The sequence below is a fragment of the Phragmites australis genome, chromosome 23, assembly GCF_958298935.1.
Source record: "Phragmites australis chromosome 23, lpPhrAust1.1, whole genome shotgun sequence".
Lineage (NCBI taxonomy): Eukaryota > Viridiplantae > Streptophyta > Magnoliopsida > Poales > Poaceae > Phragmites > Phragmites australis.
The window spans coordinates 17,769,527-17,793,772 of NC_084943.1; the positions used below are offsets into that span (position 1 = coordinate 17,769,527).

The window sequence follows — 24,246 nt, forward strand, 5'->3', positions numbered from 1 at the left end:
TCTCTATGGTCTCAAACAAGCCCCTCGTGCTTGGTACAGCCAATTTGCCAGTTTCCTTGTTTCTATTGGGTTCCATGGGCCAAGTCTGACACTTCATTGTTCATTTTTCACCGCGGGGATGACTACATCTATCTTCTTCTCTATGTTGATGATATTGTCTTGACAGCATCCACCGCCGCTTTACTCCAGTGGACGATTTCAGCCCTTCAGTCTGAGTTCTCCATGAAGGACCTTGGCACTCTTCAGCATTTCCTCGGCATCAGTGTCACTCGACAGCCTTCCAGTCTTCACCTCAGTCAGCGCCAGTACTGTATGGAGATCCTTGAGCGTGCTGGCATGAGTGATTGCAAACCTTGCAGCACTCCGGTCGATACCAGCGCCAAGCTTTCTGCCACAGCCGGTGCTTCCGTCGTTGACCCTACAAACTATCGGAGTTTGGCCGGTGCTCTCCAGTACCTCACCTTCACTCGGCCCGACATTGCTTATGCCGTCCAGCAGGTGTGTCTTCACATGCATGATCCTCGGGAGCCTCATCTCGCCGCCCTGAAGCGGATCCTCCGTTATGTTCGCGGCACTCTTGAGCTTGGTTTGGTCATTCACTGGTCTCCTGCTCATGACTTGGTGGTTTATTCCGATGCTGACTGGGCCGGTTGTCCGGATACTCGGAAGTCTACTTCAGGCTATGCTATCTTCATGGGAGATAACCTCATATCTTGGTCGTCCAAGCGGCAGGTTACTGTTTCTCGCTCCAGTGCCGAGGCTGAGTACAGGGCTGTCGCCAATGCAGTGGCTGAGACATGTTGGCTCCGGCAGCTTCTCCATGAGCTTTATGCTCCTCCAGCTCGAGCTACGATCGTCTATTGTGACAACGTCAGTGCCGTCTACCTCTCGACGAACCCGGTGCAACATCAGCGCACCAAACATATCGAGATCGATTTACACTTTGTTCGCGAGAAGGTCGTCATCGGTGCTGTCCGCGTCCTCCACGTTCCGACTACATCTCAGTACGCCGACATTTTCACCAAAGGTCTCCCCACTCCGGTTTTTTCAGAGTTTCGCTCCAGTCTCAATGTCCATTCCGATGACGATAAGACTGCGGGGGGTGTTAGACTTGCGGTTATTTGCCTTGCATGGCTGTCAGTTGTAATCACCGAGATTCCCTCCTAATCACCCGATCCTACTTCTATAAATCGGTGAGTGGTTATGGCAAGAGTTTGATGTATAAATATGTGCTTTCCGTGATCAATGAGATCACAGCGTTGAGCCCAATCACGCTTTCAGTTTGGACAGCCTTAACACACAATAAAGTTAACTAGGAATTGGGTTTATTACTGGTCTGGAGGATTACAAATGATTTTATTCGCTGTCGCTAGCTTCTAATTGAGCAGCTGAAATCAGGGTCCGAGCCTCTGATTGGACCCCTTTGGACAAAACACCATTGGACCTGATGCTCCCAGACTCTGAAGCCAATTCCGGCCAAGTACAGTCCTCGGGCAGTACTGTTGCTACTTGTGGAATCATGAGACTGCACAACTCATGCTGCAACCAGCATTATTAGAAAAGAGGAACCTTGAAGTTCTACGGACGGGGACAGAACACAACTAGCAGAAAGCTACTACTGAAATCTCCTTAATGAAGCGCGTTATGGTTGGATTCTTTTTTTTCTGAACAGTACTGACCAGGGATTTCAATTTTGCTTCATAATTTTTTTCGTTCACTGACGAAAATGCTGAAATTCATGAATTTTTTCATACCATGCTACGTGGGTGGTGGGTCTCACATGTCAGTGAAAAAAAATTCTATAATTAGATAATTCGTTTCCCTCCGAAATTACACGAGATTTCACCAAATTTTCAGTGAAATTTTAATCCCTCTTACTGACATGTCGAGGCACTGATATATTCATGGGGGGAATCCATCTGCCAGTGATTTGCTGTACCTTTTTCGAGCTATAAATCCTCATGACAGAGGAGTTCACTTACTACATGTATGTGGTATGGCGTCTAAAGAATTTTCGAATACAATACTTGTTACCTGATCCATCTTCCTGTACATTCTATGTGATCTGCATCATCAACATTCCTTTTGCACAATAATGGAGAGCATGGGATCTGATCCTCCCCTTGCAGGACGCGTAGCTGCGGTGCAAAATTAAAGATGAAGCTTTTCTATTGCTTCTTGTCTCTTCTTGCTGCAGAGGCCAGATTTAACACTGGAGTCATAGAAAGCATGGCACTGTGAAGAAAAAAGAGCTACGAAAGTGCACAGGTATTGCATATACATTGGTCTAGTACTGGGAGAGGTCTTACGGTGGAATAAAGCTCCTGATCTTTTTCTCATCGGTTTCGATTCCTCTGTTCTCCACTTTGGTTTGAATGGAAGGACAGGAAGGCTACAGCAGCGTAGGACGGTCTGCTCCTATACAGCAGGCCATGCCTGGGAGATCTCAGTTGTTTGGCCCACAGGGAATTTCGATTAACTTGTGGATTATCGAGACTTGTTTTGGGCGATTCCTTTTCCAAGGAAGAAAGTATGCTCGAAGCTGTCTGCTGGGGAAAAAAATCGCTTGATACTCCCTCTGATTGATCAGAACGGTTTCCGTTACACACATGGAACTACTAATTTTGTGCAGACATTTGACCGATACTCCCTCTGACTACGGTGGCACGGCAACTTTTTCATGTTAAGTTTGTGTTTGGTTGAAGAGTAAGTCTAGATGAGATGGTATCATTTTTGTTTTTAATAGGATGATCTAATTTTCTGTTTGATTGGGATAGATGAGATAAGATAGTTTTCTGTTTGATTGGTGGAATTAGAGTGAATAGAATGAGCTAGATTATAAAAGATATTTCTTTAGAGAATTTTAATTAAATATTGGCTCAGATTTTTTATCAAACCAATTAAAACAGATTGCTAATGAGCTCTACTTTACTCAAAAAATATTTAGAATTTTTTAAACACTTTTTATTCTCTTAAATAAAATTAAACGATAGAACGAGAAAATTTGATGAGCTGATCTATTTTCCCCGAATCGAGCCATCCAGTATAATGAGGGAATATTCCTTGACATGTAATCGCTCCGTCCGCTTTTGTCCTGGTTGTCCGTCAACCAAACACCATGTTTCTTGGATGGCCATCTCCGGGACGGCTCCATCCGGTCATCCAAACACACTAAATTCGCTGCAATCATTTTTATGTAAAAAACCTAAAATAGGTGTTGTAGTTTAGTAATCAAATGCATTCTAAATCGATAACTATTTGTAAATGGATGGAAAATGAATGCTCTTTCTCTGTTTTTGGGTTTACCGCCTCCTATTTTTCCAACATGTAACCATTTATCCTGTTTGTTTTCAATCATCGAAGACTTTGCATATGCAGTGTCTTGCTAACTAAGCAAATCGAGCTCAGATGGCTGCTAAATAAGCAAGACGTCTCCTAATATCACCGTTAGGGTGAAAATTACGCTGGTTTTGTTCTACATCATTACATTTGAACTTCTTATAGGATTAGATTTGAACTTGTGTGGAAGAGGAAGAGGTAAATTGGATTTACTTTCTTTTCAAGGGTAAAAAAGCGTCGGCTGATTGATCCATGTATTCTTCGTTCATCTCAGGAACCAGGACCTTTTGAAGTTGAATCAGATACGTGAAATTAAGTTGAAATATGTCTTAGTTTATATGTGATGAATTATTTATAATATTAAATCTGAAATGGTTTTAAGTTGGAATGAGCTTGTGTGTGTGAGATCTTATTTAAGGTTAATCAAAGTTTGAATTGGAGAGAACTGTTTCAAAGTTCAGTAAATTATACCTCACCAGAATATTCGGTGTGTGATTTTTTACCACACCGGATAGTCCAGTGTTACGGTGAAGTGAGCACCGGAACATTTTTAGTGCTGAAGAAGAAAGAAAAGCAAACACCCGATAGTTTGGTGATGGACTTTGAGAGCACTGGAGTATTTTCTGCAGAGAGGAGATTTTTTATGCAAAGTTTGATTATGTACGCCGAATAGCCCGGTGCTGAGATTATGAACACCGGAGAATGCACTAGACCTTTTGTCGTAAAGAGACTGCAGAAGAGTGGTTCGGTGGATTGGCACACACTAGATTATCCGATGATGGTATGAGATCACCAGACATTTTCTTGTAGAGAGAAAAAAAAATTAGAACAGATAGTGTTACACTCACCGGATGGTCCGGTGTTTAGGAGCAGAACATATTGGAACATCTGATGTTCACATTTTCTGCAGGATGTGCTCTGAGTTGAAGTTTTTGATTTTATGCTAACCTGAAGATATTTTTGAGTGTGAAGAAATATGTTTGCTTGTTTCAAGTTGTGCAGGTGACGGATACAACTTAGCGGTCGATGGTGGGTGATCGGGGCTAAACAGGTGCTTAGTACCGGACGATCAAGGAGGGTCAGGCGGAGTCAAAGGTGATCCTAGATCTAAACATCAAGGTCAAGCAAAGCATGAAACGGAGGATGAAGATGACGTGTTGACAAAATCATAAGAAGGGGATACCGGTGCAAGTGACAAGGCGGTCCAAGGGATCGGAAGCGGAAGAGACTTGCCAGCGGTCAAGATCGCAAGATGAAGGACACGTGTCATCATCGGAGCGCTTGCTTCAGGTGGAAGCAAGTGGTGGCTAGTCACGCTTTAAGAAGCGTGGTAGGGTTTCGCGGTATGGCCTTAAAACCATGGGAGGACCGAAGGAGTACGTAGCACCATGACTAAGCTTACGTCGAGGCGAAGCTAAGTTGTAAAGGCACCATGACCGTTCGATAAATGAAGAAAAAAATAAACTAAAATATCCTCGATGATAGGTAAAAGTGTACTGCAAGAGAGAGGTATTTTGGAAAAAAAACTATGAAACTTGAGGGTCAAGTTTTCTGAGCCTATAAATAGAGGGCTAGGGCTATGGGAAATAATAAATCAGCCATTTGAGCCCCTTTGTACCACTCATATGAGAGCATTATGTTAGGGTTTTAGAGAAAATGATGATGAATGCTTAGTCTATGTAATATGTGAGAGTTTTGAAAGAAAAATCTTTGCAATCTGCCTAAAATAAGGCTAATCTCTTTGAGTAATGTTGTTTTTTGTTTCATATCTCTTTGAGTACTCTTTCACTGCCGGTGCTCAAATTGAGTCGGCAGTGAAAGCCCTCCCCTATATTATATTGCTCAACACCCGCCCTCTGATACTTAGAAAAATTGAGCCCAGCCTGTGCTCTCCGCGACATCGCCGCCTCCTCGACACCACCGGCTCCTCCCCGACACCATCGTCCTCGCCGCATCCTCCCCGATGATGCCGTCCCCGCCGCATCCTCCCCAACTTCGCCGTCCCCAGAGCCCCACCGTCCCCGTCCTTAGAGCCCTGTCGTCTCCATCCCTACACCGCCGTCCCCCATGCCCCCGTCCCTTACACCGCCATCCCGCTCGTGCTGTCGTCGTCCACGGCCGCCTGCCTCGCCGACCGATAGAGCAAAGGTAAATCCCCTGCCCTCCTTGGTATTGGGTGCCTCGACGACCGCTGTCAATTTGGAACTTGGTATTGGGTGAACTATGAGCTGTGCTGAAGCAACATTGTGATTAATGAAGTAGAACTAGATGATAATGTATCCTAATTGCATTGTTAACAGACCAAATTGGTAACAGATCAGGTCCCTTTTCACAGTGTTGATTGCTTGCCAACCTTGGCTGTATATAGCGAGGTCATTTGGGCATGTATGTTGTGCTCGCATTGGCAGAACTTTGTATTGGGTGAACTATGAGCTGTGCTGAAACACCATTGTGATTAATAAAGTAGAACTAGATGATAATGTATCATAGTTTTATTGTTAACAGACCAAATTGGTATCAGATCAAGTCCCTTTTCACAGTGTTGATTGCTTGCCAACCTTGGTTGTGATAGGTCATTTAGGCATATATGTTGCGCTCGCATTTCAAAAACCAGTAGGCAGTTTGCTTGATGTAGTTTGTTCTTCACTGATGCAGTTTATTTTCATCTATTGTGATTATTTTCATAGCACATGTATTTAATTGCGACTGATGTTTGCTTGATGCATGCTATTATCACATTGCCAAGCAATGCATACTACTTATGTATGCATTGCACAAGGCTGGAGTCATGCATGTAGAAAAATAGAAGAAGTATAGGGGGTGGCATGGTGATAGGAAAATATATATAGTGGTGATGATGATATGGCTCGAGGATGCTTCAACATGGCATGTTTAGAGAGGAAGCATTCTTCTCAAGTCAGCATTTATGTGTCAGTCCTTCTAGTTCAGAGAGCAGCTTATCTCAAGACGAGCTGGATGCCCTATCTGAGGTTGACCTCTAGAGTTTTCTTTTAGCTTTGGGGCATCCAGCTCGTTTTGAGATAAGCTGCTCTCTGAACTAGAAGGACTGACACATAAATGCTGACTTGAGAATAATGCTTTATATCTGAACAGGTAATCAGTACTAACTTTGAAAATAAGAAATGTGATTTTACGTGTAAAGATATCATAATCCTAGTTTTAGTTGTAATCATCATTATTTTGCTATATAAGATGATATGACTTGTAAGATTAATGTGTCAACTGTCAGTACCTTTATGCCTATTTTGCTTTGTGATGCGACTTTTTTTTTGTTAAATGTGGTCATAACCTATCAATTAGTTCATGGTTATCTCACTCTTTCGACAACCTCCCTCCCTCCCTCGTCGATTTTATCTCTATCTTCCTCCTTCCTCTGCTCATTATATGTAGAATACTCAACCGCTCGTCATCATCGTATGCAGAACTCCCAGGAAGTGATGGCATCACCAGCCGCCAATCCAGGCGAGGTGTTAGAAGGAGATGTAGTGTCGCCGTCAAACATTGAAGAAGGTAGCCCGAGCCACTACCTCAACCTAGACCAAACAGACGCATGTGGAGGCGATAAGGTAATTCATAAGTAGATAAATGCATCTGTTGTACATATTATCGTATAGGTTCTCAATAGTTTTTTCGCTTATGCGCAGATGCTTGACGCTCCAGAGGGTCACGACAATAAGTAATTCCAAGAGCGGCATTGTGTCCGAGGTCCCTCGAAGATGCCTACGGGATGATTTGTGATCATGGAGGTCTCACCAGCAGGGGAGCCAACTGCACCAGAGAGAGTTTTGGTGCCATACAAGTCAGTATGTGGGATTACTGTTATGGATCATGTGCCCATTAGCTACAGATTGTGGACTGGTGAACGAGGTGATCCGCAAGTGGTTCCTGATTCGATAAAAAATGACATCTTATGGCTCAAGATATTAGAGAAGTTCGACTTCCCTGAAGAGACAGATATGGAAGTAGTTAAGCGTAAAACGCTAATGATCATGGGCCTTTCATTTAAGAATTGGAAGGGGACACTGAACAAAACGTATGTGCAGAAAGCTAGGATGATAGAAATGCTTGAACAAATCATCCCGTGTGAACTCATCACAGCACGGACACCGTGTGAACTACACATTGGTGTTAGAAATATTACCATCAAGGTGGCTTCCGGCGTGGCTTCTCCCCGTGGCTCCCATGAACAATTGCACAGACGTCCAATACCGGATGGCTACGCTGTCGTCGAAGTAGATGAGGCAGTTGACTAGTACCGCCATGTTAAGGTCGACTACCCCGTAAAGGAGGGGGCGAACAATATAGGAGAGAACGAGCACACATTCATCGCGTGGGAGAAGGCCTACATAGTATTTCTACCAGGGACAGCTCCCGAAAACCTCTACTCTCCAGTACACCTCAGGCCGTCATCGCCTCTTAGATCTCCCTCACCTCACCCATCTCCTAGAAGAAGTCCACCTCCTCATTCATCGCCTCAAAGAAGTCCACCGCTCAAGAAGCCAGCACCATCAAGAACCTAGCCATCAGCTCAGAAAACATAATCAGGTTCTACAGCATCCAAGCAGACGACATCATCTAAAAAGTCGGTGGCATCTAAGAAGTTGGTGGAACCCAAGGATGTCTATTCATTCACTGCTGCAGAAACTAAAAAGATTGTGAATGCCAGTGTCACGTCTCATTTCTATCCTCCATCACCTCCACCGAAGCCTGTTGTGCCTGAAGATGCCGTGAAAATTTTCACGAAAATGGCCAAAGTTAAACAGATGGGGGTGGCTTCAAGAAATCCGTTGACTGACTATGAACACATCAATAAGAAGCAGGCTAAAAGCAAGTCAGGTCCAATCATTAAGGATGCTCCAAGCATTGCGAACTTCCTAGCTAAATCAAAAATAATAGTAGAGGAACTAGCATGGCTTACTGTGGGAGCGGATATCCAAAAGATGCATGTTATATGACCATTTGAGTTAACCAAACCTTTGGTCAAACCAGATATAGAAAGAAAACTTAAAATTCAAATGCACCGATTACATCAATGGTACTTGGAGCATTCCAGACAGGGTTTTCAAGCGTTCCCCGTAAGATATACAGATGATTATTTCCTCAACGGGGATGACTCCTTCTGGGTGTATTTCAAGGACTTGTATGAATTGTATAAGGCAGATGCCCTCGACATGGCTATAGTCAGAGTGTGGACTCTGTAAGTGACTTATGCATATAATTCACGTTATATGATCTTGTATCTTGAAATTGCATAGCTAACTTCTCTCTTTCGTAAAATAGAGATCCAAGCATGAGGACACGACTTAGATAAGAAAGTAGGATTCATTGATCCTGGGCTTATGAACCAGAAACTTATAAGCGAGAATCCAGACTTCACCGAGAACTACTTATTGAAGTGTCTACTTCACCATCAATACAAGAAATTCATACTCTTACCCTATAATTATGAGTACGTGTTTGCGCACCAGGGTGTCCTCATTTTATGGGCAACTCGATTCTAGTACTAATTTGCTATGATGACATATTCTACTGTTTTCAATGGATCCTCCTTGTTATCCACCCAGACATAAGCAAGATCATTGTCTTGGACTCATAAAAGAGAGATCAGACGACTTACCAACATCGCATCGACATGCTAAATAGGTTAACTCAATCATTTAATCTTCTCGATGATTGCATCTAAGTTTAATTGGTATTCATATTCACGTACAGTGCGTACACAAGATACCGAAAAAAGATTATCATCTACTTTCCATTTAGGAAGCAATATGATGTAAAACCGACTTTCCGGTACGCAGGGAATATTCATGTGTTGAATTTCCTACTGAATAAAAATATTCAATTCATTCCACTGGCGAATCCTTCCCTCTTAAAGTGTATGAGGTAGCCAACCGGCAACAATCTCTGCGCGTTTTATGTTGTTACTAACATGCACACATTCAGCCCGGACGGTGACGTTGTTAGGTTCAATGATCTTAAGGTATGAAATTAATAACATATTGATATCTTCTTTTCAATTTCTATACGTGTTCAAGGACTAAGTCTTTCGATTCATCAAATGCAACGCTCGCAACTATGCACAAATGCGTTACAACCTGCAGAAATACATGCCCTTCATGAACAGATCGTCGGGTTCTTCTTAGAACATATTATCAACCCAAACGGCGAGTTTCATGAATCGATCGTGTCGTCCACGCGTCGCAGATCTTCAGATGACACCACTCCTTCTAGTAGAGAGTATGTGATAAGGAGGAAGGCTACCAAGGGGCTTGACAACGTATTATATTTCGTCAAATGACACGATATTAATGTATGTCATTAATTACTATTTATTAATGAATGATATGAATTACTATGTATAGTGCGAAGTTGGTATTGATGGGATGGCCTTCCAACAATGATGCGAAGGAGGAGCAAGAAGCAGCGGCCAGGAAGTGTGCCCATGATGAGGATGAGAGGCTGGCTCGTCAGCTGTGCGTTGCGGAGGAGCAAGAAGCTGTGTCCCATAAGCGTGCCCAGGAGGAGGAGGACGAGAGGGTGGCTCGTCAGTGTGCTGCGGAGGAGACCGAAGGCTCAAACCGTAGAGGCGTTTAGGTGTCAGACTTCGATGTCTTTGACACGCCGGCAAGCCTGGAGCTTAGACGACGCTGCGGTCGATCAGGTGTGCCCGGGTCCAACGCTCCACCACCATCGCCCCACCTCCCCCCCCCCCCGTGTCCCCGGATGTACACACGCTAACAGTCGACAGTGCGGAGACATGGTTCTCATCGCAGGAGAGGAAGTAGAGGTACATATATAGGGATACTGGACTGACTGAACTATTCAGGGGGTAATCTGTGGGAACTATTATGTACATATGTGTGTTTATCGATGCCTATGACTTGAAATATGTGTTAATTACTATGTATTAATGAGGTGTATTATTATTGATTTACATTAAATATATGTATCATTATATGCATGTATTGAGAGAGAGACAGAGAGATCGATGAGTGAGAGGGAGTACAGAGAGGACAGAGAGAGGGAGGAGGGGAGGGAGGAGAGGCAAAACACTGTCGTCTGAATCCTTCAGCCGGCAGTGATTTCAGATTTTTCACTGCCAGCTGAATCCTTGAGCCGGCAGTGATAAGGCCATTCACTGCCGGTCCACCGAGCCGACAGTGATAGCCCGTTACCCACTACCGGCTCTAAAATCGTCAGTGAAGGTGGTTTTGGAGCCAGTAGTGAAGGAGATTTGTGTAGTAGTGCAGGCATGTAGCGACAAATTGATATTGTATCGTAGTTGAAAGATCTTCAACCCAATAAGTGGCCGGACTTACAGGTTTCGATCTAGACCATGAAAGAACAATTCGATGAACCCAATCAGGAAGACAGGTGCCCAACATCGTCATTTATTACAACATTTACATGTTTCGTTGATTAAATATATTTCTGATGAAGTTATAATAATGTTGTAGCACATCATGCGGTCTGTTCTTGCTTAACCATATGGAGTACTGGATAGGAGGCGAGCTAACTGACATCGTAACTCAGGTATTTCAGTCATGGTAAAAAAAGTGTAATGTGTGTTTGTTAATTATATAATTTATGATAACACTAACTTTACTATGCAGCATGATATGATTAATTTTAGACCAAAGTTAGCTGCCATTTTGTTGGACTCAAAACTAAATATTAGGAAAGGATGTCTAGATTCCATGAATCTAAAAAAAAAAGGAGAATGTCCGGACCAAAATCCAGAAGAAAGTCCAGATGATGTTGTTATGATAGAAAGTCCTCACAAGCGATGCAAGAAAGAGCAGTTGTTGTGTGATGTTTCATTACCATCATTCCAAAGAACACAAAATAACTTAGTAGGCGAGCTATGCAAATATATCATATCTATAGACTATGCTGATATTCTAGAGTACGACACTTTTATTTATTATTGCATAAAATAGTATCTATTGTTTATATAAATATTCGTATGTCTTGTTAGACCTAACGCAACGAATTTTTTTAATAGGCAGAATGGGTGCGGAGCTCTGAGCCGTACCCCATTAGCTTAAACCTTAGGAAACTCAAGGATGTATTGGGTGTACTATGATTGTCACTACATGGACTTGAAATTCTGTGTATATTAATGTTTACACATGGATATACAATTATGACTAAGTACTAAAATTTCTTTCTATTATCCAAGACGATTTCCGATTTCTATCGATTGCCATCACTTCGTGGAGAGCTTAATGTTCAAGCCTTGGCTAAAACCTTTGATAGTTGGCCTGAGATGGACTACCACTATGTTTCAAAGTGCAAGTTGGTAAGAATGTATCACCTATCTATCATTGTCGTATTTTATACTTTTTCTAATGCTTACCATTTGCAGATTCTATTGCCACATGTTGTAGTCAGTTTATACTATATGATATTCACACTGGACATGGATAAAAGAACAATCAACGTCCTTGGCCCAAATCCTATTCCTGCTTGGTTCAAAAACCCAATTAAAATAAACTATATGAATATACATGAAAAAATTGCTAAGAGCTTCCGGCTTGCAATTGAACTAGCAAATCCTGGGAAAAATTATTATATTTCAAGGTGGCCTCTTTTTAATCCTTGGCATGTTCATTGGTATTGTGACTCGTAAGTTGTGACTAACCCCACTATTACCAATTGATGTATTTAGCTAAACTATAAATTTTACAATTTATTCTACTGTAGGACCTCTAATGGTTTCTCTGCAATTGAGTTTATGCGCTTGTGGGATGGACAAAGGCTTGATTCATCTATAAACAATTAGTAAGTTTATCTATCGTATGGTGTAATTATAAGATCGAAGCGTGTCTAATTACTTTTTTATTGATCTTGATATTAACATGTAACGTACTCGTAGTCTCACATCAAACACTACATGAGAAATTCATATTAGTAACGGGTGATAATCCTCATTAGTGACGGTCACTAATGTGGACCTATCAGTGATAGGTCTGAACCCGTCACAAATGATACACATTAGTGATAGATTTGGATCCGACCCGTCACTAATGACTATACGTTAGAGACAGATCTGGACCCGACCTATCACTAATGACAAACATTAGTGATGGGTCTAAATATGGCCCGTCACTAATGACTCCATATTAGTGACGGCTCTGGTCCTAACCTGTCACTAATATATGTTTTAAAAAAATAAAAAAGAAAATAATTTTTGTCTGGAAAAAAAATTTGATACCCGACCAGGCATCTGACAAGTCACTGCTCACTCGACTGCATCCGACCAGTCACAAGTCACGTGATTCCAGGACTCGAACTCTCGAGGTCAGAAGTGAGCTCCACGCGCATGACCCCTCTAACTATCTCACCTCTCATTCATTGTTGTGTATAATAGCAAAATCATTCCTTTTGACATCTTCTGATTGAACGTTTGAATGACTATTTAAATATCTAATTGATCTTAAATGAAAATTTTGTCAACTACAAAGTTGTAGATCTCATCGAGTTCTACAATGTTCATATAAAATTTATCTCCATCCGACTTCATATGAAAAAGTTTATACCCAACTCGTGCAGTGTTCAGTAAAACAGTCATAACTTTTTCATACGGAGTCCGATTTCGACATTTGACCTCTACTTTCAAAACTAACAAGGAGACACATACAAAAAAAATGTAGGTCTTTTGACCTCTATCTTTCGTGACACAAAAAAGGCTCGGAAAACTCTCGACAGGACCTTTGAAGTTTTCGTCGAAAATTGGCCCACTTCGATTTGCCGGGAAATTTTTGAAGACATAGTGCTACATCTGAAAGTTAGTGCTGCGTAGATGTTTTATCAATTTGAGTTACCAAACTCACGATAAAAATCTTTGAATTTGCAATTTTTAACTTTGTGATCATATGTGCGTCTTTCTCAATGATTTCTACTAGTTTTACACTAGATTCAGCACTTTAGTTTGTAGCCCTGTGTGTGGTTCTTTCGACAGTCTTTACATATTTATTTGTGCATCTATATGACTTCAAATAAAAAAGTAATCAACTACAAAATTGTAGACCTCGTCGATGGCTATAATTTTGATATAAAGTTTTTCCATATCTAAGTTTGTATAAAAAAGTTATGAATTTTTTATTCGATCAGCTATAACTTGGGATCCGACCAGTCATCCATCACTAATGAGCGTGCCCTCTCTATCCATCACTAATGACTGACTCGTTAGTGATAGACCTTTAGGTAACTCGTCACTAATTAGTGTGCTCTCTCTATCCGTCATTAATGACTCTATCATTAGTGATGAGATTTGAAATCACTTGTCACTAATGAGTGTGCTCTCTCTAACTGTCACTAATGACTCCATCATTAGTGACGGGTTTTGAGGTGATCTGTCACTACTATCTTTAACGACAGGTTGTTCCCTTGCCGTCACTAATGACCCCTCATTAGTGATGGGTTTTGGTTGAGTCCCAACCCGAGCTACACATTAGTGACGGGTCGTCATTTAACACGATACTAATAGTGTATTACTGATGCGTATTGAGCAACTATCACTAATGACTTATTCGATGGTTTCTTACATAGTAAAAAGTTATGATAGATGTACTGAAGTATAGCGGGAATGAATCTTAGGACAACATCCATGGGGCTATACTTGAAGTTGTTGGGCGCATAAGGCGTTATTAGATGTAATGAATGATACATTTTGATATTATTTTTTCACACGACTATGTACTAAACTATTCATTTCTTGCTTCACCTTTTAGTTTTTATTCTTGGTGCCGTAAAACCATTTCAATATGTATAACTAATAGATGTTTGGAAATATAATTTTGTGATGTTAAGCACATTGTTGTTACAAATACGGTGGCTGATAATTGCACGTGCGACACCGTTTAATACAATCCCCCGCTCGCACGTGCATGTTTTTGCTGGGAGCTCAATTCTTTTGATCATTCACAGCTAGAGCACGAGTGTAAGGTTCCTATTTAGGTTTGAATTGCAACTATTATAAGCTGAACTCTCTATCGGTTAGAAAGCTATGTAATTTGTTACGTTTAAAACTCTATATTTTATATCATAAGTATATTCTCGCATACAGTCCAGCTGTAAAATATTATCATTGTAGATTCGTCAGGTTCAGACATTCAGAAGAATTCAGTGATTCATTAGCCTAAAAAATTTATTCTTTTTCTACAATATGTGTCCTTGTTTCTACCCATTGCCGCACGTGCGCATTTACTAGTTTTATATAAAATTCCTTCCTACACCGTACACATTAACATTCTGTGCAGTTTACTCAGGAGAAAGATAGAGAATGGAGATTAACTGTTTTTCCTCCCAAAATTTCAGCTTTAAAAGCGGGCCTTTTCTTTTCACGGACTCTCCAACTTTAGAGGAGATCGAGAGACTGACGCGTGGCCCCACCCTCCGCTTTCCCCTCCCTCCGCTCCGGGCACCCCGAACCCTCGAAAACCCCGCGACCGCCGGGCGGCCAAGAAACCAACCACCATCACCCGCCGCCGCCGCCGCTATGGCCACCGCCGGAGCCTTCCACGCCGGCGGCCGCCTCCTCCTCCCGCTCCGCCGCAGCCCCCACGGGGCCAGCCCCTCACCGTGGTCCCACTTCCGCTCCCATCTCATCTCCTCCAAGCCGCCCCTCCCGCCGCCCCCGCCGCCGCGCCCTTACCCCGTGGGGTCTGCCTTCGGGCCCCCGAGCAGGAAGAGCGGAGCAGTGGGAGCCGGGACCGGGGTGGGTGTCGTCGGGTGGTACCTGGGCCTCCTGGACGCGCGGCCCGTGCTGACCAAGAGCGTCACCGCCGCTGCCATCTTCACCGCCGCGGACCTCTCCTCCCAGGTAGGGTTCTTCTTGCCTCCCCCGATCGCTTGTAAAAAGACAACCTTTTTTCCCCCCAATCTCGTGGAAATAGGAACGTGCGGAATCGCAAAGGATCTATCATTTTTTTAGAAATGTTAGGAACGTGCGGGACGCTTTTAGAAATGCCGCTGTACCATTGCATGTAGAATACAATGTGCAAATTTACAGTAAGATTTCTAGATTTTGATGTTGATCTATTGATCATTTTAGAGCTTGTGTTTGATGTTTTCTATCAAGAATGTGGTTCTTGCTGGCATTGGTCTTGAGTATTAACAGAATAAGATTTCACTTTTGGGGTGAGTTGATCCAAATTATAATCTGGGAATGAAATGAGGGAAAAAGGATCGTATTAGAAGCTGATAATGTGGTGCTCAATTACCACCATCATGTATTTGGATGAGAGAAATGCTTACTGATAACATAACCGTCAGGTAAACTGGTTTACTGCTGTAATTAATGGCGTAATTGTCACAGTGAACCCTTATAAGGCGTAGTAGATTTTTTTATTAATTTAATAATTGCAATGTTGTTTAGTAATATTAATCTACCAAAACATATATAACGTCAGTGTTGGGTACCCCCCCCCCCCTTTTGCTGCAAATATCTACAATCTGACAATCTGTAAGAAATGGTAGGTTGTTAGCTTGCTAGATGGTATGGTGAAGCCATGCCCCATTCTGAAAGTCTGTCTTGATTTACATGTCTGTTAAGTGGACAACCATTTAAATATGTGGTGGAGCTGATCTACAGTTTATGTATTCCATTTCCGTGAACTCATAACTAGCATGATAGATCACCCAGGTCCGGGTCCATAAGCAGTGACAATCGCCATATGAAGACTCGCTTTCGCTACGGCTCCGGTGAGTTCCATTCCCTTAACCAAGCTTGAGACCGTCCAATTTCATTCTTGGAAGAGAGGATCGGAACTCAGACTTGATCCCTACCCTTTCCTCGTTCTTGTGTACCAATGTCAACCAAGCCAGCCCCAACGATTGGATTTCCATATAATAAAATTCACCAAACCAAAATATTTTGTAAATGAAGTGAGTGAAAATTCAAAACTCAGATTTTCTCTTTTCGAATGAAAAGCTAGAGCAGGCATACTTCACTGAACTCCAGCTTTCTAGTCCGCACCTCTCTTTTGAGAGTGCGAGAGATTTCCGCGCAAGGCTTGTGTTTCTTGGCAGCTATCTGGCATTGGGCATGTTGGGACCTAGAAATATTCTGTGATGAGCAGACGGGAAAACATAATGTATCTTATTGGTGAAACTGAATACTATATGCGCACCTGCCACACCTGCCCCCGTATCTTATTGGTGAAACTGAATACTTGAAATTCAACTAGGCAATCCAACTTCCTTTGAAGCAGCTTCCTCCTAAAGTTAACACCCGCTCTCAACCCATGAACAACGAAAGACCCCTAACGTCAGGGGCTAACCACTAAGCTCACTCAGGCCTCGCTGGGCGGGCCAGAGTGGGTGCGAGCTGGTGCAATCCTTACCGATAGAAAAAAGATAGCAGTCGATTCTTTGACAACCAATTCGTCCTGAATGTTTGGGTGAAATTCCTTAGAAGCTTTCTTGGCGCTATGCTACGGGTGGGATAGGGTACCGGGCTTCGTACTTTCTTGCATCCCCGCCAAGATGCTCTTGACTAACCAACAAGGGGTAGTACATGAATATTGACCTGTTGTCCATCGACTACGCCTTTTGGCCTGATCTTAGGCCCTGACTCACCCTCCGTAGACGAACCTTGCGGAGGAAACCTTAGGTTTTCGGGGCAGAGACCCCAGTAGTCCTAGCCGTAAACGATGGATACTATGTGTTGTGCGACTCGACCTGTGCAGTGCTGTAGCTAACACGTTAAGTATCCCGACTGGGGAGTACGTTCGCAAGAATGTCCAAAATTTTGCGCGTGTGATACATGTCCTTGCAAAGCTTGGCAAGTTTTTTTAGATTTATCCCTGAGCCATGTCTCAAACATATCCTTAGGGTTCTCCATCTCCGGGGGTCCAAGGTCAAAGTGAAGAAACCTTCTATTTGTTTCAAGGGACCCCATCTCAAGAGACGGACATTGGTCCTCGAGTGCAAAGGCAGAAGGGTTCGAGGGGTTTTTAGGATCGTTCATGCTATATTTATTTAGTCTATTTTGGGTTCAAGCCGAAGTCAAGCATGATCACCTACTGCAAACTCCAAATATCGTGGTCGACGTACCTGGTCCTGAGCTGCTTTCATTCTGTGGTGACGGAGGGCTTGTACCATTCGAGCCTTTTGTATAAGTACAACAATTTTTAGTTACTCCAAACTCTGTAGGATAACTTTTGCAGTCAAGAGTCTTATATTCGTTTGCCCTATCATATTTAGTAGGATCAGTTGACTCTTAGTATACTGGTTTTTGTTTTAGTATTTACTACTCTTCTGACATTATTTCTTTTGTTTTTGCTATTGCCTTGTCAGATGCTCACACTTGGTCCTGAGGATTCACTTGATTTCCTTAGGACCCTGCGTATGGCTAGTTATGGGTTGCTGATCTCAGGACCTACCCTCCATCTTTGGTTCAACTTTGTCTCAAAAGTGTTCCCAAAAAAGGATGTAGTGAACACACTTAAAAAGATGTTTCTGGGGCAAGCAGTTTATGGTCCAATTATTAACTCAGTTTTCTTCTCGTACAATGCAGGATTACAAGGTATTATTGCTCATATGTCTGTATGTAAACATACTTGGGATACTTTGATATAATTTTCTGGTATTTATTTACTTTCACTTGTGCAAAACATTTGCTGAATTTCAATACTTCTCTTGGGACTTGCTTCTCTTACCCTAGCTCGACAATGCTACCCTATAAACTCTGCTTATGCTGTTTCACGTGCTGACCATTACTCTGTTTTGATGATGCTATAGTATAAAAAATATGTGAATATACAGAATGCTCAATCTGCAGTTTTTTCTTAAGCTTTTATCTGTGTATATTTTCTGTTCGTTTTTCTTACAAGAAAGCTAAAAATATGGGGTTGAGATGGCACTACTGCTCAATGCTTCCTCGAGTTCTTAAGACAAAGAAAAGAAGCTACCTCTAAAACATGAATGGATCTCGTTCCAATAATCTTGTTACCAAAGTGGTCCAGTGTTCAAAATAACACACCACTGATGCAGTGAGTGCTCTTTGTATATGATTTTTGTAAGATGTAACTATTAATGTCTTGGGTACAAACTACTGACACTGCACATGTTAGCATCAATTATACTGTCTGTTATGTAAACAAAAGCAAGGTGTCCATCTGTAGCACCGCGTATTTGGAAATATTAGTTAGCATTTAGGAGACAAGTTTGTTATGTTAGGATTCGAGGTTTCAAGTTGATTTGTTTAGAGATAAGTTTGGTAGGAGATAAGTTAGGGGTCGGATTTAATTAGGGCTGCTTAGAGATAAATTTGGTAGGAGATAAGTTAGGAGTTGGAATTGATTTAGGATTGTAATTTCCCTTCTCTATATAAAGGGGCAGCCACACATCATTGTAATCAAGCAATGAGAATTACTCTAAGTCTCCCCCAATATTCTAAGTCTCCTCAATCTATAGTCTAATCCCCTACCCTAGCAGCCGACACCGCCCGGCTGTCCTCTCGGCGGTGTTTATCAAAACATAAGCAGTCTTGCACTCCTGTTAAATATGGACCTTTTTCATATTTCAGTATGATGTGATTGAAAATGACCATGTGGGCAGGCAGTTTTGTTCGTGTATTTGATCTGATCTGATTAGTAATTAGATCAGAAAACTATTTTATGGTTATTTCCTATTTCAAACTGTGGATAGGTGACTAAAGGTTCAAACATCTTATATAACTTTAAACATCGTTTATGTAGGCTAACTTATAATGTTAGAATCATAGATAACTTCCTACGATTAAACTTTCATGCGCTCCTTCATTTTTTAGTATCAACTTCGCGGTGGTCTTTGATTGCCTTCCTACCCATTACCCAATGTGTGATGAGGCTCTGTAGATCTAATTAATGCAACCAAAAGTACAACTCTGTAGGCTATATACAAATGAATGTATTGGAATGTATGAGCCCATATAAATAAATTGAGGAAATTGTATCAAATCCACTGTAGCATTGAGGCCTTGAGGGTTGAGCTTTTGCAAATATCCACTGTCTTTAAAAAGTGACAATTTAACATTTGTAGTTTCAGTCTGTTACATATGAATCAAGATCCCCACCTGGTTCTCAAATGTCAGGTGGTAAAATGCATTTAGTGTGCAGAAATGTGAAAGGAGAATGGCAAAAACTATCTTCTAGAGTTTAAGTGGAGGTCTGGAAACTATGAAAAATCATGGGTACCACCAGTGCACTTTTCTCAGCGAGTAACATGCTTTTGGTGCCTTTTAGAGTTAGGATTCTTCTCATACTCAGTTTGCTTGTTTGTTTGACCATCTATGTCAGTCAGATGCAGATAAATTTACTAGTAACACAGGGATGCTCTGGATAAAATGTTTGAAACAATATAAACTACTCTTTTTGTTTTCTCTTGTTTACCTTTCGACATAAGTTATTTAAAGTCACAGCTATCTGTAAATTACAGTTTTGTCAAATAAGTGTGTTGATGCTTCTACATGAAAGCAGCAGTCTGTTCTTATGCCTCTGTTGATTCATTTTGACCCTTAGCCGTGTTGGCATAATTTGACTGACAGCCAACATAGTTAAAAGAACACATAAGGCTAATGCTTCTTGGTGAACATAATGTTAATTTTTTGAGTGTTTCCACCGCCACTGCTAGCCACCTACTTACCTTGAGATGGGTTTCTCTGATAAATATCTTCTTTGTATACATCTCATAGTTGATGGTATTTTGAATTAGTCCTTTCAGTTGAGGTTTGGTAAAGTTTGTAACCAAGCATCACGGACCACATTACTACTGGTTGCAGGATGAGGTTGCATGTGGTGAACATTTATTCCTACTTTGTACTGTTGAGCATGATAGGAGAAACTGAGTTCGGATAAGGTTACAGACAGTACACCCTCCGCACCAACTTATGCGATCAGAAACCTTCTGTTGCAAACTAATTTGGCATGCAAACTCATATGCCCTTTAATGGCTTTTCTGATTTGATTCACAGGTGAGACTGCTCCTGAGATCATTGCAAGATTGAAGAGGGATTTAGTTCCGACAATCAAAAGTGGGCTCATATATTGGCCGCTTTGTGACTTCATTACTTTCAAGTTTGTCCCTGTTCATTTACAGGTAATTAATTTCCTGATGTATTCTGTCTATTTGGGTTCAGAGCTCGTTTGGCAGCATTTCTGATTTGATTTTTTTTCCAGCCGCTAGTGAGCAATTCCTTCTCGTTTCTTTGGACCATCTACATAACATATATGGCCAGCTTAAAGAAAGCAGATGTGGAGGTGGCCACAAGTTCGTAGTTGTTGTCGATGCCTCAATATGGCCATTACAGTCTTCATGGATGTCACCCTAAACTACGATGTTATCTGTCATTTATCAATCGACAATGGAAGACAGAGATGGATTGCTTCCTATGCATCCTCCGCTTTTAGTTAGGGTGTAGTTTCCACTTGCCTTCTACTTGCCTACGTTTTTGGCTTAAGCCTTTTTATCTGGATGATAGAATTACACTAGGCATCTCTTCTATCTTTCCAAGGTCTTCAACCCCACAGCTCAAAAACTAGCATTTTTTAATCAAATTATCTGTACCTACTTCTGGAGCTGTAAGGTGAATTTGTTCTTTCTTTGCGATAAAGGAGACCAGACAAGATTTATGCTTCTAAATCTTTACATGCCATTCAGATTTTATGGATATTTCTGTAAATCCTCTTTGTTCTATGTGGGGGGAAAATTGATTAACATTTCATGTTTGATCACTTTTCTGTTTCTCTAGGTTCTTATTAATCTTCTCATAAATACTTGATTACCATCTTTTGAGCTCATTCCTGCAGTTGCAATGAATTAGCTTGTAATATACATACAGCAATGCATTTGCCTTTGTTTGATCATTTTAAGTTTTTGAGACACCCTCATGCCAACCCTAGCTAAGCCATCATGCCATCTTGAGACTTGAAACATTGGTAGAGCCAAGGAGACTGCATGACCTGATCATCATGCCTATTGCTGTTCTGAAACCTTAGAGTTACATTGGACTCGGGTACGAATCGCCGCCCTGATTCTGATTCTGCAGAAGTCGACGACGACATTGTTGCTTCGGAATCCGAGTTGGATGGCTTGTCTTGCTTCCTCCTTCCTGCCCCAGTAGCTAGTGTGAGCTCAAGGTTGAAGTCTTCAACCAACGTAGCCTTCTTGTCACCCGAGTTATCGCACCATTGTTGACGACCGATCTTTACTGTCTGTTCGGTTTGAGTCTCTGCAGTTGTGTTTCCATAATTGTTCATCTTGGTAACCTGCATCTGCATCATCAGTTGCTTCTGAACCTGGTATATGCGGTGCAGTTCGTGAACCTAGAGAAGAGATCATTGAACACTTTCAGCATTTTAGAAGGTGTTGCAACCTCTGAGCAGGCAGTGTTGGTAACATTGTTTACCTGTTGTCTGAATGTATGTTCTTGCCTCAGCATGGCCATCTTGATGTTTTCCTTCTCCATCTCTCTCCAATCCACACTCAAGTAGCAGCTTCGGCTGAACAATGTGCCTGCCCTCTCACCTGTTCGATCAGAGCATGACCCATGAGTACTAGTGGTTGCTGTTGTTGCAACTTTGAACAAATAGAAATGGATGTGAAATGTTACTACATCTCAATTGCAATTGTTGAAGCTTTGTGTCAGTGACCAAGTTCTGGTTACATGTCTTGTTGATTTGAGCTCTCTATTATTATTCTTTTTAAGAATGTGAATCTTATTTATTCGTTTTTTGGAGAACTCTCACCAAATCAATTACATGATTCGATGATGCATTTAATTTGCTGCAGTTAGGTAAATGAGTATCCAAGGATATCATAATAAATGCTACATTGTTACGGTTGTATGCACTATGCACTGTAATCTAAGATATCAATTGACGGTTGTCCTTTGTGCTTGTACACCTGCAAGTGCACTGGTTTGCAACAACGAAAATTAATTGGGATCAGGACGAAATTTTAGGGGGCGACATATTGATAAGATATATTTGAAAAAAGGGGAGCTATTTTCCCCTAGATAAACAAGATTCTGAAGAAAAAAAATGCAAATAGCATTCCTGCAGGGGATTATATGGGAATAAAAACTTGATATCTTTGTGGTTCGTTTGTGGAAACCTGGATTTTTCTAGCAGAACACTGTGATTAATTTAAGCAGCAGTTGGGAAGCTTTTTTTAGGACTAATCTGATAGGGGATTTTCAAGGTTGCACTGCTAAATGGATCTTACAGTCTCATTGCGCTATTATTTCTGTTCTGACTGGAAATATTTCTGTTCTTGCTACCTGCAGTTTCTGCAAGTAACCTATGTTGTCTTCCACTAACAGAATGATACAGAAACAGAAACATTTCTCCATATCTTTTTGCCTGAAAAGAAAGCTAAAAAAGGTACACCCTTATACTCTACTAATGTTTAGTTCGTTGTTGAGAATTCTGGAAGAAGCAAGGGAAGATTATGTATCATATTCTATTTCTGCCTGTGTTATTCTCCTTCCACTTTTGTTTTTAAAAAAAACTATGCCCTGCATGTCGTAATCTTTCCTGAGAGAAACTACTGACGAGTTCGTTCCTGAAGGCAATTCTGAAAAGATTATAAGTTAACAAAGAAACAAGAGGAAGAACAAACTCTTGTTTTTTGGGAAACTGAAAACACGACATTAAACCTTTTGAAGACTAAAGAACAACACAGCTCCTTGCACACGAAATTATGAACGAAAGCATGAAGGACAACCAAAAACCATGATTCCCAAACTTTCAGAAACGCTATCATGCTCCATGAAACCTAAAGAGCAGTTCATCGAAAGCAAGGATCATGCGAGAAACAACAGGAACAAGGAAGATCACAGGTGCCTTGTGCTCACCTCTGCCTCTGAATTTCTCTGAAGGAAGGGCTAGTGCTGATTCCTCTGAAGGAGGAGGAAGACACCCCTCACAAGAAGATCTCCTGGTAGCTACTGCTGCTAGGCCAAAGGCAAAGGCTTTTGGTTCTGCTGAGATGCAACAGCCAATTAGCAGGGTTCGCATGTATCAAATCTGGTGAGGCAGGAGGGGGAGGGGAGAGGATTTAAGATTCTCTCCTGTCATTAGTTTTGCTGTCATGGTGGGGCCTCTGTGGTCATGCCAAACAAATCCAAGTCACTTAGGCCAATGAAGTTCATATATGATAAAGGCCCCAAAGATGCTCCTATGTAGTGCCAAGAAAAGGATAGGACCAAGATAAGAAGCCCAAGCTATTCTATTCTTGCTTGCTACACCGAAATTCTTATGCCCCCCCTCCGACGCTACACCTCGCAAGATTTTCCTGTCGTTCCATCGACATACAGCCCGAATCCGTATGTTTGTAGCGCAAGTGTTTATTTGTGATATGTTCATGTTGTGATATGCGAATGTTTGTTTCTGTATGGTTTATGTAGTTGTTGGTGCTCTCCATGAGGTTGTGTAGCCATTATGATTTTGAATGTTTTTTTTTGGCCCAGATAGTCGCAGTTTTCGAAATGAATATGTTGTAGTATTAAGTCTACTCAGTGTGCCCCCATGTTGCCCGCTCTAGCGACTCGGGGGGGGGGGCACCCCCCCCCCCAAAACTAGCAAGATCCGGCCGCGGTTGCAGCCTGCGGACGCCGGTGGCGGCAGCTCTGAAGCTAGGGCATCGCGGCTGCTCTTCTCCCTCCTTTTATCTCCTTCCCCTTCCCTTCCCTAACCCCTCAAGCTATTCTAATCGTCGGCTGGGTGGATCCAGACGTCCTAGACCCCTATCCGTCCTCGGAGGTGATGGATCAGCCCTCGGTAGCTCGGATTCGGGCTTCTCTGTTCTGCACGGCTGATGGATGGGCTCGGGGTGCCTTGGGTAGGCGGTGGCCAGCTGCTCGCCATGTGGGCGGGGCCCTCTGGATGGCTGCTCTAC

The 24,246-nt window shown here is 41.9% G+C and overlaps 2 protein-coding genes across 2 annotated transcripts; one reads left to right on the forward strand and one right to left on the reverse strand.

Moving 5' to 3' along the window:
* Positions 1-14,656: 14,656 nt before the first annotated feature.
* On the forward strand, positions 14,657-20,988 carry LOC133906117 (uncharacterized). The gene is made up of 4 exons (XM_062347903.1): positions 14,657-15,187; positions 17,665-17,893; positions 20,321-20,445; positions 20,526-20,988. The coding sequence occupies exons 1-4, from the start codon at positions 14,864-14,866 to the stop codon at positions 20,622-20,624; spliced, it is 777 nt and encodes a 258-aa protein (XP_062203887.1). The 5' UTR covers positions 14,657-14,863; the 3' UTR covers positions 20,625-20,988.
* Positions 20,989-21,098: 110 nt separating this feature from the next.
* On the reverse strand, positions 21,099-23,506 carry LOC133906118 (uncharacterized). Its single transcript, XM_062347905.1, has 3 exons — positions 23,204-23,506; positions 21,755-21,873; positions 21,099-21,671 (listed from the first exon to the last, which is right to left on the reverse strand). The coding sequence occupies exons 1-3, from the start codon at positions 23,364-23,366 to the stop codon at positions 21,249-21,251; spliced, it is 705 nt and encodes a 234-aa protein (XP_062203889.1). The 5' UTR covers positions 23,367-23,506; the 3' UTR covers positions 21,099-21,248.
* Positions 23,507-24,246: the final 740 nt, after the last annotated feature.

Excerpts from the sequence above, each read along its gene's own strand:
- LOC133906117 (XM_062347903.1), top strand. The coding sequence starts at position 14,864 with ATGGCCACCGCCGGAGCCTTCCACGCCGGCGGCCGCCTCCTCCTCCCG. Across the intron at positions 17,894-20,320 it reads GTACAATGCAGGATTACAAG|GTGAGACTGCTCCTGAGATC; the intron begins GTATTATTGCTC and ends TTTGATTCACAG. Across the intron at positions 20,446-20,525 it reads TTGTCCCTGTTCATTTACAG|CCGCTAGTGAGCAATTCCTT; the intron begins GTAATTAATTTC and ends TTTTTTTTCCAG.
- LOC133906118 (XM_062347905.1), bottom strand. The coding sequence starts at position 23,366 with ATGCGAACCCTGCTAATTGGCTGTTGCATCTCAGCAGAACCAAAAGCC. Across the intron at positions 21,874-23,203 it reads AGAGAAATTCAGAGGCAGAG|GTGAGAGGGCAGGCACATTG; the intron begins GTGAGCACAAGG and ends CTGATCGAACAG. Across the intron at positions 21,672-21,754 it reads AACATACATTCAGACAACAG|GTTCACGAACTGCACCGCAT; the intron begins GTAAACAATGTT and ends TCTCTTCTCTAG.